General features: G+C 50.7%; 1 protein-coding gene across 3 annotated transcripts in view; it reads left to right on the top strand.

The window, feature by feature from the left end:
• The window catches only part of FBN3 (fibrillin 3), a 268,187-nt gene that overhangs the window by 96,655 nt on the left and 156,997 nt on the right, over positions 1-14,535 (top strand). For all 3 annotated transcript variants that reach the window (XM_054013785.1, XM_054013787.1, XM_054013786.1), the window contains 2 exons: positions 11,429-11,626; positions 12,329-12,454. In XM_054013785.1, coding sequence (XP_053869760.1) covers positions 11,429-11,626; positions 12,329-12,454 — 324 coding nt within the window. The remainder of the gene's footprint in view (positions 1-11,428; positions 11,627-12,328; positions 12,455-14,535) is intronic.

Here is a 14,535-nt window from a genome sequence, read left to right on the forward strand (position 1 = left end):
AAATTACATAGCCCAGGAAGGGCACTCTGCCACCTTTTAAAGGGCACTGCCCCCCTTCAGGCATGCTGCTAGGGAGAGCAGCCATCTCTTGTGGTTGGAACTCCATAGAAACCATATCAGTGGAGGCTGATATGGGGGATCTGCTAAATCAGTGCATCCCCAAGACACCCTGGTTGTGTCAGCTCCCCAGCCAGGGCCACTGCATTTTGGGTTTGCACTGGTCGACTTCAGGTTGGTGGGTGCTCTGTGCTACCACAGCTCCAAGCATACAGGAGACGTAATATATTGTTAGGCTGCACTCTTAGCCTGGGTAAGCAAACCTAGAGGGAAACCATGTGAAAATAGATATCGAGGCTTCACTCTCCTTATTCCTCCAAAATCCATGCTGGAGCAATGCCGAAGCCCTGGGCATGTGTCCTAGTGAGCTCATCATGGGGAAGTATGGAACTGCCATGGGAGGGCTCATGGGCAGCTCTCGGCCTAGCTGTTTGAAGAGAAAACTTTCAGCAAAAACATTGTTTATTATGAGAGGGACTTTGATTTTACCAGAGAAAAGCCTCCTCTTCCTTGTTGTTGTATTTAGTTGCTAGCAAGGAAAGAATTCATGTGGGCCATGGCTGGACTCCCAAGGGGATCCTGGCCAATGGTGCTACAGAAAAGACAGGCTAAGTCAGAGACAGAGAGAGATTAAAGGAAACTTTTATTAGTTTGATTTCCAGTTAGCTTGTGCTTCATTGGTCTGCTCACATGCCAAAAATTGAGCATGTTTACATGGGGCCTACACTAACAATGGACATGGTAGACACTCAACCCTGCTCTTGTACCTTTATCTGGGTGGGTCTGAATTCCCCTTACAAGCATTCATTTCACCCGTGAACACCCTGTGAGACAGATCGATGGTACAGTCCCCAGACAGGTGGTGGGAAAACAACATTTCTCCTGTAAGAAATTTCAAACAAAATATTTTTGTTCAAATTTGGGGGTTGAAAAATGTCCCTTTCCTGTCAGGACATTTTGAACAGATTCAAAATGAACATTTTATTTGGTTTCAATTTTAAATATTTTGGTTTCCAAAAGGCACAGCAAGTCAATATTTTAAGTCAAAACAAAATAAAAATTGTAGTTTTGAATTGACGTTTTGGCATTAACGGTTTCATTTCAGGTTTTTTAAAATCAAAAAAGCTGAACCAGCATCTTAAGTTGAAAAGAAATGAACATTTTTGTCAGTTCGAAACAAAAATGCTCGTTTTTGACCTTTCCTGGAGGAAAATTTAAATTTTTCACTGAAACCAACATTTTCATGGGAAAAGAAATTGATTTTTCTTCGAGTCATTGCATGTGTGCATTCCACTTGTGGGGTTAATGCGCCCAGCACATGGCCGCCAGAAACTTTTCCCCTCAGCGGTAGCTGTTGTACTTGCTGTTTTCTCCAGTTGAGGTTTTATTCTATGTACGGTACTGAGCTGTGCTCTGGTCACCAGGTTTCTTGCTCCAGGCCTATGCCAGGAACCAACCCACACAAGAGCTGTCTGAAGCACTTGGGAGAGGCACGCATGAAGGCCTGGTGCCAGATTCACAGGGAGTTCAAGCCTAGGACAAAGAAGGATGTGGAGGGTAAGCTGAAATTTCTGCTGATGGAGGCGGTATCAGACCACCGTCAGAGCTGTCCTGGTCTGACTCAGTGCCGAGTGCTGCAGCTTCAGTGAGAAGAGCACTTCCAGCTTTAGCGGAATCCCATCCATGTTCTCTCTCACCTGTACCGAAGAAGAAATACAAAGCTTCCAGCTTCTTTGGCACCACAACAAATCACCCTCTCAATGCCAACTGCGCCGGAGGCATTTGCAGTGCCAAGAAACCTGCTCTGCTTCTCGGGGCCAGTGTCTTCTTCCTTACCGGAGTCCAGTCCCTCAGCACCCTGCCATTTCTGCCAGTGACTCAGCCTCTGGGCAAGGAGAAGCCTGCTATGATGGTGTCACTTTGTCCATCGCCAGGCTTTCGGCACTGGTCCCCGGCACTGACTGGATCAACCCCACCCTGGTCAGAGGAAGTGGAATCCTCATCATCAGACTTGCAGGTGGGATCTGATGTATCACAGCACCAAAGCAGGACCTGCTGGTCTCTGCACAGATCCTCTCTGACCATCTACCACTGTGACCCTTCAGTGAGACCTGCCTTGGGAATGTGACCGGGACAATGGGCCCTGTCCCATATCTGTGGCCATTATGAACCCGTGGAGGTTTCCCCACAGTTTACAGATCTTCCCCACACCATGTGTACTCAGTACCCTTGTCTAAAAGGGCTGAATCTACACACCAAGCAGCTTCTTCCCTGGAGTCTGGCACTGGGTTGAGCATCCCAGAGGAGGTTCCAGAACCAACCAGCAGAAGAGATTCTGCCCCTCTGGTTTGGCTTCCTCTTTGTCCTTTGCAGACGAGGCTGTTTCATTTGGCACATCTTCACCTCCTCCGGATGATTTTAAAGTTTATCAGGAGTTGTTAAAGAGAGTGGCTGCAGACTTAGATGTAGAGGTCAAAGCAGTCAGAGAGTCCTCACATCACCTCATGCACCTTCACAAACCATCTGTCCCACTTCCACAGTGCTTGGTCCCAGATTACTTTGGACCTGTGGGTCTTGAGTACTGTGTAAGTGGGATATACTCTGCAGCTTTCTTCTCCCCATCCCTTCCACCCTTCCTCCCTGTCCCTCTTCAGGGACCCCTCTCATGAGAAACTCCTTATCCAGGAATTTCGATTGCTTCTTTGCTTGGGAGCCACAGAGGAGGTTCCATGTGGTCTGAGGGAAGGGGTTTTATTCTAAATATTTCCTAACCCCAAAAGTTCGGGGGTGGTGGGTCGCAGAGCAATTTTAACCCTGTGTCAACTCAACATATTTTTTAAAAGGATAAAGTTTTTCATGGTCACATTAGTTTTTATTATCCCAGGGTCTTTACAAATTAGCTGCATTCCTCTGAAGATCAGGGATGCAGGTTTTCCCAGTGCTTAATTTGTGCCAGGGCTGAGGCCTGGCACGTCTAGGCTTGGCAGTTCATAACCTCTGGGCTTGCTGCATCCATTATGAATGTAAAAATTGCCTGAGCCCTGGCACGTCTTTCATTACAAATTAAGCCCTGGGTTTACCCCTCCCTTGCCAAAGGCTTGTCAAAAGCTTGTCCAAACTGCAAGTGTAGAGCAGAGTTGCCTTGGTCCAGTCAACGTTCAATGCTCTGGGATTGATAATCAACACAGGAAATCTCTCCTCTCCCTGGTCCAGAGGGTAGAGTTTATAGGAGCTGTACTGGACTCATCTCAAGCCAGGGCCTTTCATCCACACTCCAGGTTCCAGGCAGTTCAATCACTTGTTATAGTTTTGAATGCTCACATGATCACAACAACACAAAACTGAGGCTTCAGGCACACATGGTCTATTGCACTTACGTGAATCAACAGGCCAGACTATGACTCAGAACTCTACAGGGTTGGCTGGCATCAGTCTACTCACTAAGCCGCTGTCAGACTCAATGGTAACAGTGCCCTCCCATATCCTCCCGTCCCTGGACTGGTGAACAGATCCAGCCAACCTATGTGTAGGCGTTCCATTTGCCTGACCACAACCGACACTCATGCTAGTGGCAGATGCTTTGGCCCTGGGATGGGGAGCCCACCTGGGTTCTCTACAAATGCAGGATCTATGGTCCTACAAGGACCCAGCTTTACACCTCAGTGTCAGGGAACTGAAAGCTGTCACACTGGCGTGCCAAGTATTTTTATCACAAATCAGGGGAAGCACCCTGTTCATCCCCACAGACCATATGGCAGGAATGTTCTACCCCAGCAAGCCGTGGGCAGCCTGCTCTTCTCCACTCTGCCAAGAAGCAACTCTATTTGTTGCCAACTCAATCAATCTAGAAGCATCTAACCTGCTGGACTCAGAGAACGACCTTGCTGAACACCTGAGCAGGTTATTTATGAGTCACCACTAGTGGTCTCTTCACCAAAGTGGCCTGATACATCTTCCAGTCATGGGGGTTTCCCCAACTGGACCTATTTCCGACAAAGTCCAACAGAAACTGTAAGCAGCTCTGGTCCCTACAGGGTCACAGCCCAGATTCTATAACAGATGCCTTTTTAGTGACATGGTCAAAGGGTCTTCCATGCTTTTCCACCCATCCCACTCACTCATAGGGATGCAGCTAAAGATAAGACAGGACCAGGCCAGAGACATACTTATAGCCCCAGCACAGGCCTTCTCCACTTTCCTGGAGTTGTCAGTGAAACCTCCAATTTCATTTCCCCTAGACTCAAACCTAACCTCCCAGGATCACAGTTGCCTATACCACCTGAGCCTACAATCCCTTTGCCTAACTGCATGGATGCTCCATGGCTAGACACTAGGGAGCAGGCTTGCTCAAAAGATGTACAAGAGGTCCTGCTAAATAGTAGGAAGCCTTCTACAAGACCTTACTCACCTTGCAAAATTGAGGCGTTTCTTCATCTGGTCTTGAGAATGGGACCAGTTCTTCAATTCAACGTGTACTGGACTACTTATTATTCCTGAAACACCATGGTTTGGTGTCTAGTTCCATCAAAGTACATCTGGCTGCTAATTCAGCATTCCACCCTAAAGTGGGCAATCACTGTTTTGTCCATAAGATTTTTAAAGTGCTTAGTCAAATTATACCCTGAAGTGCAAGACCCTGTTCCTCTGTGGGATCTAAATTTAGTACTGTAAAGCCCTATGGGTCCCCCATTTGAACCGTTGGCCATCTGGTAATCGCTGCATCTATCAACGAAGGTGGCATTTCTGGTGGCCATTACCTCAGCCAGAAGGACAGCTGCAGGCATTAATGTCAGGGCCTCCATATGCAGTCTTTTTTAAGGACCAGACTTATCTGCATCCTCATCCAATGTTCTTCCCAAAAGTGGTTTCCTCTTGCCACAGCCAATTCATTTGCCTGGATTCTAACCAAAACTACATGTGATCAGGGAGGAAGAGTGTTTGTATACCTTGGACATCAGAAGAGCCTTGGCATTTTAGCTAGACAGAACGAGACACTTCCATAAATCCTCCCAGCTGTTTGTAACAGATGCAGGCTGAGTGAGAGGTCCATCAGTCTCCACCCAGAGAATTTCTTCCTTCATTTCATCCTGCACCCGCATGTGCTGTGACATGGCTAGTGTCGCTGTGCCTGACAGAGGCACAGCTCCTTCAACAAGGGCATATCAGCCGTGGCAGCTTTTCTGGCACAAGTTCCAAACGCAGGCATTCGTGGAGTGGCAGCCTGGTCCTCAGTCCAGATGTTTGCTTCCCACCGTGCTGTGGCTCAAGACTCCAGAGATGATATTAGTGTACGACGAGTTGTTCTCCAATCTTTATGGAAATAGACTGCGATCCCCACTCCTGTTCTACAGCCTGTGAGTCACCAAGAGTGGAATGCCCATGCATGATCACTTGAAGAACAGTTATTAACACGTTCTGCTATTGTTGTTCTTCAAGGTGGGTGGCATGTGTCCATTCTACAATCCACCCTCCTTCCCCTCTTTGCAGGAGTTACAGCAAGCTCTGCCCTTTATACCTGCATGCAATGCTGTGTGGCAGCAGGGGGCACTCGAGTCACCCAACAGGTAACACTGAGGCGAAAAGTTTCCGCGGGTCACGCGCTGGGGGCACCGACACCGAGAGTGGAATGGACACATGCAGCCCATCTCCAAGAACAGCAGTTATGGCACAGGTTAGTAACCGGATTTCCTGTGAAAATGTCTCTTCCACTGGGACGATTTTCCACACAGTAAAGTTCATCCAGCTCTGCAGCCGCATTTACCAATGGGTACCGGAGGCAATGGTCTTGCCTGCAGTCCCGTAGCTAACTAGCTCTAGGATGGTGTTTGTTAGGAATCTGTCTGCAGTATGATTTGTCACCATCCTCACTGGCCAAGGACTGATGCTAAACACGTTTCTCATTGACAAGCCCAGGCTGTGTTCAGCCATCTTTGGCCAACCGCTGTCTGCCACCGCCGATGGTTGAGACAGACATTTTGGCCACAGTTGCGGGGGGCCAGTGGTATATTAAGCCAATTGGGGGACCCTGGGAAAATGGACGCCCCCTCGCCTTGACCTGCTCCGCTCACCTGGCGCTCCTGCTAGGAAGTGGGGTCAGGGCATGGAGACTTGCCCCGCTCTGCCCGCCTGCCCAGCCCTCTTGCTGGGGAGCAGGGGAAGTCCCCACTCCCTGACCCTGCTCCCCAGCAGGACCGCCAGGTGGGTGGAGCAGGGGAAGGCCCCATGCCCCGACCCTGCTCCCCAGCAGGAGTGCTGGGCAGGAGGGAGAGTCGGGGCAAGCCCTTGCGCCTAACCCCATTTCCCTGGCAGAAGCAAATGGGGGGGCTGCGGGCAGAAGGGGTGGAGAGAAGCCTCCACTTGCTCTGGCCCAGGGCCCCACAAAACTGTAATCTGCCTCCCTCTGCGGAGGACTAGAGGAGTGGGGTGTAGGCAGAGCCTGTGTGACATGCCTAAAGCAGCACAGAGGGTGAGATAGGTCTGGAAACCAGGAGTCCCCTGACTCTTATTGCTCACTCTCTGCTAATGCAACATACTCATACCCTCCTACTGCACTAAAACCTCCAGCTGTCTGTGTGGTCCAGCTAGGCTCAGATCAGAATCTGTGTGGAAGGAAACATCCAGAGCAAACACATGTTGTTTTTCCATTTAGAGGGAAGGTTACTGCATGTGTAAATAGCTGCTTTCAGACTGGACAAAGCTGTAACCCAGCCCCCGGCAGCCGGCAGCATAGCTGAGAGCCGTGTGTCATGGAATGGATTCCACTGAGTAACTCCCAAAGAGGCTCTAGAGTGCTGGACATTAGCATTCATTAGGCACAGGAGCAACCTTAGCATCTCCATGACAACCAGCCAAATGTGCAAAGTCCTTTCCGGTTCTTCTCCCTCTCCTAAGCTGACACAGATCAAGTGAACAAAATACAAGGACGTGCAGTGGGTGCTATTGCGGCCCAGGGGCCAAGAAGGGAAAGTTAGGGCACTACAGTTATTTGGCTAAAGATAGATGGTGCCGTGGAGGGAGGAACATGTCTGCTTGGCAGTTTAGTACTTACACACTGTTTGCAAAGCTTTTTATCCCTGTCTTGTGAAAACGGATCGACATTTGAACTCTGAGTTGGTATGATGCCTTTTGTGGCTACAGGGTAATGCATAAAGTATCAAATACACATGGTCACAATCAGTATTGACTCCTGTACACACGTCAAGCTCAGGACTGGACTTTTTCTCCCTGATATAGGGCTTGAAAATCTGCATTTCTTGCAAACCCTTTGGTGAGCACTTTGCGTGCGTACGGATCAGCCCCTAACTAGGGAAATTCTACCACATGGCACTCTTACTGTGACTGCAAGTGAGACATTCCAGAGAGGAAGCAAAGACACCACATCGATTTCAGTGGGGAATAAAGCTCTGCTCTGCTCTACCAAAAAATGTGGCCACAGGGACAAATTCTGCAAAGGACAAATTATCTGAGGCCAGAGTCCTGCAGAGTCTCACAGGGCCTCAGCCATCTCATACGTGTGCCTATAATCTTTATCAAGTTTGATTAGTGTCTCATTAAAGATTTAATAATTTGACCCATTAAAATTAGCACCAGATGGGAGTGGCATGTTGCCAGCACACTCTGGACTCCAGACTGCAATTCCCAGATTGCTTTGGCTGCTTTCCCTCAGAGAATTAAATCTAAATATGAAAATCTATTTTTGTCAAGTATATTTTAAAGTGATTCATTTTCCTTTTCAATGCAAATGTTGGGCCCCATTATTAATTGCCAGGAATTCCTTCTGGGCACATTCGGCAACACTGTCAGATATTCAGTTTGACTCTTCCCCCACTTTGCTTTGAAGCCAGTTGTGGTGCCTGAGTTTTGTCCTTGTGTGGTTATAGGTTTTGTCTTTATAAATTAATCCAGAGCCCTTTCCAGATACAGTTATGTTCACAGCACAGACAGAGAGATGTTAGATTAAATCATGCAGTACTCTGGCTGGAAGGTTGCAATGTAACATGACTTTTATTTCTTAGAATTCAGAACAATAATGCACAGTACCCAAAACCAGAGAGAGACAAAGCAGGCTGCTTCCTAAGGCAGCCTTGCTCTAGGCTTGCTCTTTACAGACTGCCTGTGCTCATACACTTCCCTACAGAGCCCCCAGCCTTCAAGCAGGACCAGGAACCCCTCCCCCCTCGCCACATTCTGAAAGTGATAGCTTGCAACTCTAACCCAGTCCTCAATGCACTACAGATACCAGGAGGCATACACCACAGTACAATCCCATCAGACATATTGAGGGCCATGCTCCTTTCCATTGGAAAATAGGTGAAATAGGCCTTGTTTATTAGGTGCCCTGCATTGTCTTATGGTTAGTTAGGCCTAGGTATTGTTCATGAAATACGTGAAATTTCATTGCAACTGTAACAGAGTTGGCTGCCTCCCCCATACCCCCTCATGGCCAGGGGTGGCTCTGTGGCACCCTGCCTTGGTTTGCCCTCTTTGGTTCTCAGTAAACTCAAAAAGTGGATTTCACAAATCGAATTACAGCCCTTCTTGGGGTCTGCTTTTATTACCAGAATGTTCCAAAGCAAACACAAATTGTTTCCCCCAGCCTTTAGCTGGGCAATGTCATGACCCACAGGTCTCAGATCTGGGCCTGCAGGGTTTATAGGAGCAGATGCTTGCGTGCCTGGGACCATGAAACCCCGCCCCAGGTTGAGGCTCCACCTCTATTGGGGGCCCCCGGGGCACTGCTGCTCCTGTAGTGGGGGCTGACTGCCTCCAGCCGCCCCAGGGCCGCTGCTCCGGCCCCTGCTCCGGCTGCCTCTGGAGTAGCCCCTGGGACCACTGCTGCTCTGGTGGTCTCCAGGGCTGCCCTGGGACTGCTGCCTGGGCTGGCCCCGGGATTAGCCGCACCGGCTGCTGCTTGGGCAGTCCCCAGGGCCAGCTGCCCGGGGTCACCTGAGCAGTGGCCGGTGCAACTGGCCCCGGGGCTCCCCGAGCGACTGGCCCTGGGCTGGCACCCAAGTGGCTGGCCCTTGGGCTGGTCCAGCAATGGCTGACGCGGCTGGTACGGCTGGGCCTGGCAAGCTGCTGGAGTGGCTCTGGGGTCAGCTACACTGGCTGCTGCAGCTGCGGAAATCACAGAGATTGCAGAAAGTCACGGAATCCGGAACTTCTGCGACCTCCATGAGAGACTCGCAGCCTTACTTATATATGGCATGAATACAGATTTACAGATCCTAATGTGCAAATGTATTATCTTATATAACAGAGATAAATCATGCATGTAGATCATGCATCAAAGTCATGAAATGGGCTACAAATGTAATAAAAAATAAGGTATTGAAAAGTTTAACACATGGGAGGGGGCACAAGGATGCTCCTCACCTGGGGCGCCATTTGGTCTAGGCCCAACCCCAAGCAGCTTCCTTGCCAGGGGTGAGGGTAGGACTAAGTTGCATGATTGTTACATAGGGAGATAAGCTTCCTGTACTGTCACTCTTACTGGCTGGATTTGCTTGAATCCCTTTAATCTTTTTCTGTTTGCACATGTGTCTTAGGGTTTAAAAACAACAACAACAATCTGAAGAAATTCCATACAAAACATATGTTCAGAGAGTGTTAGCGTTATGGAATGAAGCATTCAGAAGCCAAGAAATGCAAAAATTAAACTTGATTGTGTGGTCTTAATTTTGCGCTTTTATGTGTATATATCAGGAGAAAACACTTGTGGGCACAGTTAAATACAGCCACTACCAAAGATATGGCCTCCCGGTACACACCTTCCACACCAGTTTGGTGCTCTGCATTTCAAACCCAGACAGTTTAGCGTTAGGGCTGCCGTGGACTCATCTGGACATCGCAGCATGCAGAATGCAGCCTGGGATTCACAGCACTGCCGGAGGAATTGCTGCTCCCAGTTCATTAATGGGAAATCCAGCGCTGAAATCCCTAAGCAACTTTGAAAATCGGAGCCTGCATAAAATACCCGGCTGTTCTGCCAGCACCTACATTGCATGGGAGTAAGTTAGAGACAGAGCAGCACCCTCAGCTGTTGTTCCCTGGACTTCTTCAGATGTTTAATGTAGGAGTTTTCGGTCTGACTGTACTAAGGTCAAAGGTCCTTCTTCCACGAACAGATGAAACATTTGCATGAAATCATCTCTCTCAGCAGAAGTAAAAGGCCCTTCATGTTTTAGAAGTGAGTTTCTTGATGAATCCCTGATGTGCTAATATCCCCAGCCAGGGATCAGGCGAGCCCAGGGAGCAGCAAACCCCCATTCCTCACTGCAAATAACCCAACTAATGTAGCTTGTAAGGCACCGGTGTCTCCTTGTTGGATCTGGGAAAGGGGCCCACTGTTGCTGTAGCATAGACATGTTAAAGAGCCAGTTAAAATTGCCAAGGGGCCTTTCATAGTTACCCAGGAGAAATGAATCACTATTGCATGTGTAATTGCTGGAGGTTCTCCTTGTACAGACTGATGGAGGAGCAGGCATTCCTATGCCAGGGCTGTGCACACTACATAACCCGGGAGGGCTCAGTCATGCCTGGGAAGCTTTCTCTCTCTCTAGAAAGCTTTTCAGGAGAGATCGGGAGCTGATTTCCTTTAGAAGCCACTCAGCAGTGAACTCAATCCTAATAAACATCTGTTCCCGACACAACAGATTGTTAACCTGGAGCTAAGAGTATAAATAGCTGTCACTAACGAACAGGGAAAATCCTCAGTAGAGCTTTGCTGTTCTCTGAAAGAAAAGCAAAGTCAAAAAGGCAGGGAATTCAATGTGCAAACCCATCCATTGGAAAGTACGCAATGGAAATGCAATGCCCAGGGCATCCAAATCACCTGGACTATTCCCCCAGATCCCTAGGACCTTCCATCGAAGACAGATACAATCCATCTCTCTGACAAGCATCGTGATATCACAGCTAGTTATCACAAGCAACCCCCAGAGACCTTGACAGGTCAGCCAGCAATCTGAATGGTGGGGGTATCTTCAATCCCATAATACGCTGCCATTTGGCAAACAGCTGCAGATATCTTAAACCATGCAAGGTTATATGGGGTTGCAGATGTTCACAGCTCCAGGGAGCCTGACCACTTTGGACGGGGAAGAGTTAAAAATGGTTGCACAATGCCCACATGCCAGGCATCGGATAGTCTATTCAGAGAGTGGGCTGGAGTCTGGGGAGGTCTCTGGGACCGATGTACATTGTCAGGAGCGAGATGTTGGTATTGCTGCCTTGTGAAGGGGAGAGCAGGCTCCAGTTCACAGGTTGCACCCAAGCGCAGCACAAGAGAGAGGAGCAGGTACCAAACCATGCTGGCCAAAGCTGGATTTTCGGTTTTGTTCTAACCTCCTGGTTTTTGGTTTCTTCTCAGACTATCGCACCGGTCCCTGCTTCAGCCAGGTGAATAACCAAATGTGCCAGGGCCAGCTCAGTGGAATTGTCTGCACCAAGACCATGTGTTGTGCCACCATTGGACGGGCCTGGGGTCACCCATGTGAGATGTGCCCTGCCCAGCCTCACCCCTGCCGCCGGGGCTTCATCCCCAATATACGCACTGGAGCCTGCCAAGGTGAGTGCCATGGAAAGGTGCTGCTGGGTCCCAGACAGACAGAAAATGCAGCTCAACCTGGCTGGAAATCTTCCAATGAAACCAGTTCATCAGCCCAGACATTTCTCCTGAAAAGGAGCCAGGTTGGCTGAACTTTCATCCAGTCAAAGGCAGGGTCCCCGGGATGCTGCTCTGCTCCAGAACGAAACCAAAATCAAAATGCTGAAATTCTCCCAAACCAGAACCCCCCCCCGCCCCTTTCAGCCAGCTCTAACTGCAACGCAGTGGTGAGCCTCGGAGCCCAGGGCCTCAGGACCTTCTCCAGCGCTGGCGTGGCTGTTGCCTGCGCCGGCGATGGGAACTTGCCAAACTGGGCTACAAGTAGCCGGATGCTGCATGATGCGCACTTCAGAAATATGGGAAACAATCACAGTGATCACCAGGTGGGTAAAGGGGCTTCACTTGACAACCATGGTGCTTGTTTCCCATTGCAGGGGGGCAGAGCTTAGCCCCGCGTAAGCCCAGGGCCAGGCCATGGCGCCCCCTTGCACTGCAGAAGGAGAGTAACATAACATGCTCCTGTTCTTATCACACCGCAGGTGGCCCCGCTGCTCTGCCTGTGGTGCCAGCCTCACTGCTCCCTTGGTCTCCTTCTCCCTCTTCTGTGCCGTACACTGCAGCTGCTTCGCCCACTTGCTGATGTTCTTGTTCTTCTCCCTGCAGATGTGGATGAATGTCAGGCTATCCCAGGCCTGTGTCAGGGTGGAAACTGCATCAACACCGTGGGCTCCTATGAGTGCAAATGTCCCGCAGGACACAAGCAGAGTGAAACCAGCCACAAGTGTGAAGGTAAGACGAGGTCCTGAAATCCCCAAAGCCTCTCCTAGGGAGCAGCTGTTGTTCTCTCTTGGCATCTTCTCACCATCTCACTGAGCTGCGCTGACAGGGCAGGAAAGTGCAGTCAGTGGAAGCTTCTCCCGGCTAATGCACACCCGATCTCAGGGTGGGGTAGTGTTAACCCAAGATGCTGCTATATGTCACACCAAAGGATGAAGAAACTAACAACGTGTCTTAGTCACTGAAATCTGTGAGGTAGCAAGATAGAACCACCTGCCTGAACAGAGACTCTGCGAACCCACGGAGCGCAGGAGTCAGCAGGACACTCACAAGGGCCTGGCCAGGGAGGTATCATTTCATCTTGCAGGCACGCGGCCGGCGCAGGTGAGAAGCGTGTCCCTGTTTAGCCAGGCAAGCTCAGGACTTCTCCGGTCAACATTTAGTGTGTGCTTTCAAAAGGCCAAAGGACAACAGAGGGGTCAGTGGAGTGACTGATTTCTCTCCTCAGAAGGCTGAGAGGTAACGGGAGTAAATGCTGTCCCATTTCTCTGTGTTGTGGCCTTGTGCACTGGAAAAGAAATGACGTGCCTGTGACTTCTCTGCCTGGCTGGGGAGACTGCACGACCATATGGAGAATGGAGGAGCTCCTGGGCCCGCCACAGGGAACGGGCTCTTCCTCTCATGGCAGGATTAAAAGGGCCATCTGGAGGTGGGGAGGTTGTGGGCTGGAAGAATGGAGCTTTCCCTTCTAGATCAATAGCTTAGACCCAGCCCATGCTGGTAGCCGCCATACAGAGGCTGTCCAGAAGCCACTGCAGTGGTACAAGCCCAGCTGAGTGTGGGCAGGTGAGTAACTACTCAGGTGTCTCCATTCCCAAAGCCACTGTTTGGCAGACAAGGTGCAGGGCTGGCTGGGCCACACCGTCTGAGCCATTGCCCCAGCCTGGTGGAGGCCCTGGGAGGGTCCAGTCAGGGCAGTGTGGAGGGAGCTAGCTCTGCATTTTGTGCTGCTACTCTTCAGGGGATGCTTCTAGCCGGAGCTGTTCAGAGCAGAGCTCCAGGAATATTTTCAAGCCTGCAGGAGCCCCGAGATTCTGCTGTGGGGTGGGAGCCCCGAGCACCTGCTGTCGGGCGGTGAGCCCTGAGAGTCTGCTGTGGGGTGGGAGCCCCGAGCGCCTGCTGTCGGGCGGTGAGCCCCGAGAGTCTGCTGTGGGGTGGGAGCCCCGAGCGCCTGCTGTCGGGTGGTGAGCCCCGAGAGTCTGCTGTGGGGTGGGAGCCCTGAGAGTCTGCTGTGGGGCGGGAGCCCCGAGCGCCAGGGCTTCAGGAAAGACTCGGTGAGAATTTAAGCCCTGGATGTTTTACATTTTCAGTCATTGCGTCAATGAACCCACTGCTTGTTCCTGGTTCAGAGGAGAGTCTCTGAGGGCTGTGACAGTTGTGTAGTGAGAGCAAAAGGAAGCAATGAGGCCAGGAGAACTGCTCTGAGTAGCTGGGCTCCCAGGTCCGTCAAAGCCCCTTTCCGCTGCTCTGGGAGCTCACAGGATGGAAACGGCCTCCTGGGAATCTGCCCGGGCAGGTGGGCACCGTGATGCCAGGGGTGTTGCTGTGAGGGCTGTACCCGGCGCTGCTCCCAGCGCCCTGTATGGGGCACATCAGGGAGGTGTTGGGGCTGCACTTTGCTATGGCTGCATCTGCTCGCCGGGGCTGTGGTAGCAGAGCATATGTTAGAGCATTCCTGAGGCCCCAGGAAATGGGGAACACAAAGGTGGGTGAAAGCCACCCTCCTCCATCCCCTCGTCCCTGCCCCAAGTGCAGGACCAGAGTAGCTGACACTGGGGCCCAGCAAGTAGAGGGGTGAGCGAGGACAGCCCTGCAGATGGCCTGGTTCTCTTGGCAGCGAGGAGATCCCATGGTGATACTGGCTCCAGGGGGGCTGTGATCTCTGGTACACCAGGGCAAATGCAGAGTAACCCTAGGGACCTCTGCGGTGCTATTCCAGATTCCAGCCCATTGCCCCTGAGGCATAAAGCGGGTTCAGATGGGGACATGTCACTGGAAAGCCTGGACCAAAACGGGGACATCTTGCTCATTCA

Source organism: Malaclemys terrapin, chromosome 24 (genome assembly GCF_027887155.1).
Source record: "Malaclemys terrapin pileata isolate rMalTer1 chromosome 24, rMalTer1.hap1, whole genome shotgun sequence".
Lineage (NCBI taxonomy): Eukaryota > Metazoa > Chordata > Testudines > Emydidae > Malaclemys > Malaclemys terrapin.